At 38.0% G+C, this 2500-nt stretch overlaps 1 protein-coding gene across 2 annotated transcripts in view; it reads right to left on the reverse strand.

Annotated features, from left to right (window-relative positions):
- LOC125032903 (protein RRP5 homolog) overlaps window positions 1-2500 on the reverse strand; it is an 11155-nt gene that overhangs the window by 7370 nt on the left and 1285 nt on the right. The window contains exons 2-6 of one of the 2 annotated variants that reach the window (XM_047624290.1): window positions 2351-2405; window positions 2010-2144; window positions 1632-1772; window positions 1143-1260; window positions 38-214 (exon numbers count right to left, since the gene is read on the reverse strand). In XM_047624290.1, the coding sequence (XP_047480246.1) occupies window positions 38-214; window positions 1143-1260; window positions 1632-1772; window positions 2010-2144; window positions 2351-2386 (607 nt within the window). In that variant the 5' untranslated portion in view covers window positions 2387-2405. The remainder of the gene's footprint in view (window positions 1-37; window positions 215-1142; window positions 1261-1631; window positions 1773-2009; window positions 2145-2350; window positions 2406-2500) is intronic. The other variant, XM_047624291.1, reaches the window with a different exon arrangement.

Here is a 2500-nt window from a genome sequence, read left to right on the forward strand (position 1 = left end):
ACACACCTCCCCTAGAGATATTGTAAAAGTTTCTCACCTGCACCTTCCGCTGCTTTGTGGGGTAAGAAAGCCCCCCGCATACTGGCAATGCCTGTGTCCATGATGAAGCCATTGTCCTCCACACTGGCCACAGCACAAGGCAGCACAAAGCCCACTTCCAGAAGTGGCGCATTGAGTGATGAGTTTACATCTTGTGGCATCAGCGAGAGATTTACTGGAAAAGTGTTTAAGTCAGTTTGTATACATTGAAATAATGAAGAATCTGCAAATGTGGTAAGGATTTACATTCCACTGTATTAGTTCATGTAAAGCTTTTTCTCTTTCTACTTTCTACTATTCCTACTTTCTTTCTGCCTTTTCATACTAAGGCCTACAATGATTTCACCTCTAACCTCTATTTTCATATTTGACTATTCAATCAATCAGTATGCATAGCCATTAATAAGGGTCCCTCTTGGCAAGAAGTCAGGCGGGTCCTCAGTCTATCTCTAACTTGTCACCAGATCTGATCAATTTGCCCAAGCCACAATTTCCTAGGTCATCACACACCTCTTGCACACAGAATTGACTATAGAGGAGATAACCTGGTGGGTAGATCATCCTGCCCTAAATTCTGCATGTAAAAGGACTTATGCCACTCTCACAGTCTGACCAGTGGTTGGACATAGTCCTGCCAGCTGTTTTGTGCAAAAGATTTCAAGACCAGACCCCAAGGCACAGGATAGCATACAATTTTCACTCCCATAAAGAGGGGCCGTATCTGGGCCCTAAAAATATGTCCAGTAGCTTGATCCTTCTGCACAGGTAGAGGCAACTCTAAATACTTGTTGAATGAGTTTGCAGCACCTGCTGAAGGCTGCTGCTTTCCTGGTCTGACAGCCTAGAGTCACTACACTAGACTGACCTACATTATTCTACCTAAAGATTTATTGCTTACTACCAAAAAAGAAAAAAAAATTATCTTTTGTCTTTTTATTTATCTTTATTTTTCATTAATTTTTCTCTCTTGCAAATCTTATACCTTACAGAGAAATACCCCTTAATTACTTTCCCATTATATTCTTCCCTCCAGCCCACCTTGGAAAAATTTCAAGCCCTTCTTATCTTTATCTTCCCTCTCTGCAGAAAACTAGATCATTTACCTTTCTTCCAATTGCCCATGTCCTCAATACTGGCCACAGCGGTTACCACAAACTGCCCAGGTCGGTATAGGTCTTGCAACGGGCTTACCTCTTCATCTTGGTTCTCTCCCTCTGCCATCTGTAAGTGGAGTCAAGCATGATGTAAGGATTGGCAACTCATGAAGAGTGTGTAATGTCAAGTTTGAACTCAACTCAGGCTATAAAGTTACTTTAAACCTAATGTTAAGCACATAAAGGCTTGACCTATGAAGCTCCATGCTAGCCAGAATTTAGTCTAGTAATGTCATTGCATGTTGGGTTAAATAATTAATTGGTTTTGATAGCAACAGTAGTATTAATGATAACTGATTGACATACTGGTTTCATATATATCAAACCTACAGAAAAACAATACTTCAAAATTCCAGTCATACATTAGCAATTTATATTGCTCATTCCCAAAGTTACTAGACTAACACAATATTCAAACACTGCAATCCAAATACTGACCTTCTTCACAAGCTCTGTGTATGCTTTGCTGATCTTCGTGATGGGCACAGTGCCGGACAAACGGTGCGGGAGACTGACCTTCAGCTCATAATCGTGCACTTCTTGTATACATCCCAAGATTACTTGACCTTCTATGATGTTCTGTGTAAATATTTCAGATCTTTTTAGAATAAATAAACAACATATTTAAACAACATCAAATCTCACAACTGGATACTATCCTAGCTGTTATTGTTTAATAAAAAAAAATATATATATAGCAATATATCTACATAAATTCCTTCCATTGAATCTTGCAATCTCTTCTTCTTCTTGCATATAAAGCAATACTCAAATACACCAACTAATCATACACTAAAAAGAAAAGAACAGCCTTACATCATACAGTAACGGAGTGTGCTGTACATCTGTTAATTTCTTGTGCTCTGCTTTAAGTTTTTTGAAGCCGAGTTCCCCTTTGTTACCCTTGTCCTTCTTTCTCTTGACTTTGCTTTGCTCAACAAATGGTTTTACCTGTGGCAAAAAAATCACACGATTAGGAACCTCAAGACATCTTTTTTTCACAGCATTATAGATAAGGACTTATGTGGCCTCTCCTCTTCAAATAGTAGTTTAATAACAATAGGGAAATAAAATCCATTAATATTTGTGTCTGATAAATAACAAGTATATCATATGTCCAATAAAATACTTTAGCAAGAGGAATATAATCAACTTACCGAGAACAAATCTCGCTCTTTCCCCGGGATCACCATCTTGTGCTACTCTGTGAATCTGTGGAGTAGAAATAAAAACATTTTCTTTCAGAAATCTCTTTTCTTTAAAGTCTTTTCAAGTTGCACCTAAAAATATGAATGCCTAAGTTAAAT

The sequence above is a fragment of the Penaeus chinensis genome, chromosome 15, assembly GCF_019202785.1.
Source record: "Penaeus chinensis breed Huanghai No. 1 chromosome 15, ASM1920278v2, whole genome shotgun sequence".
NCBI lineage: Eukaryota > Metazoa > Arthropoda > Malacostraca > Decapoda > Penaeidae > Penaeus > Penaeus chinensis.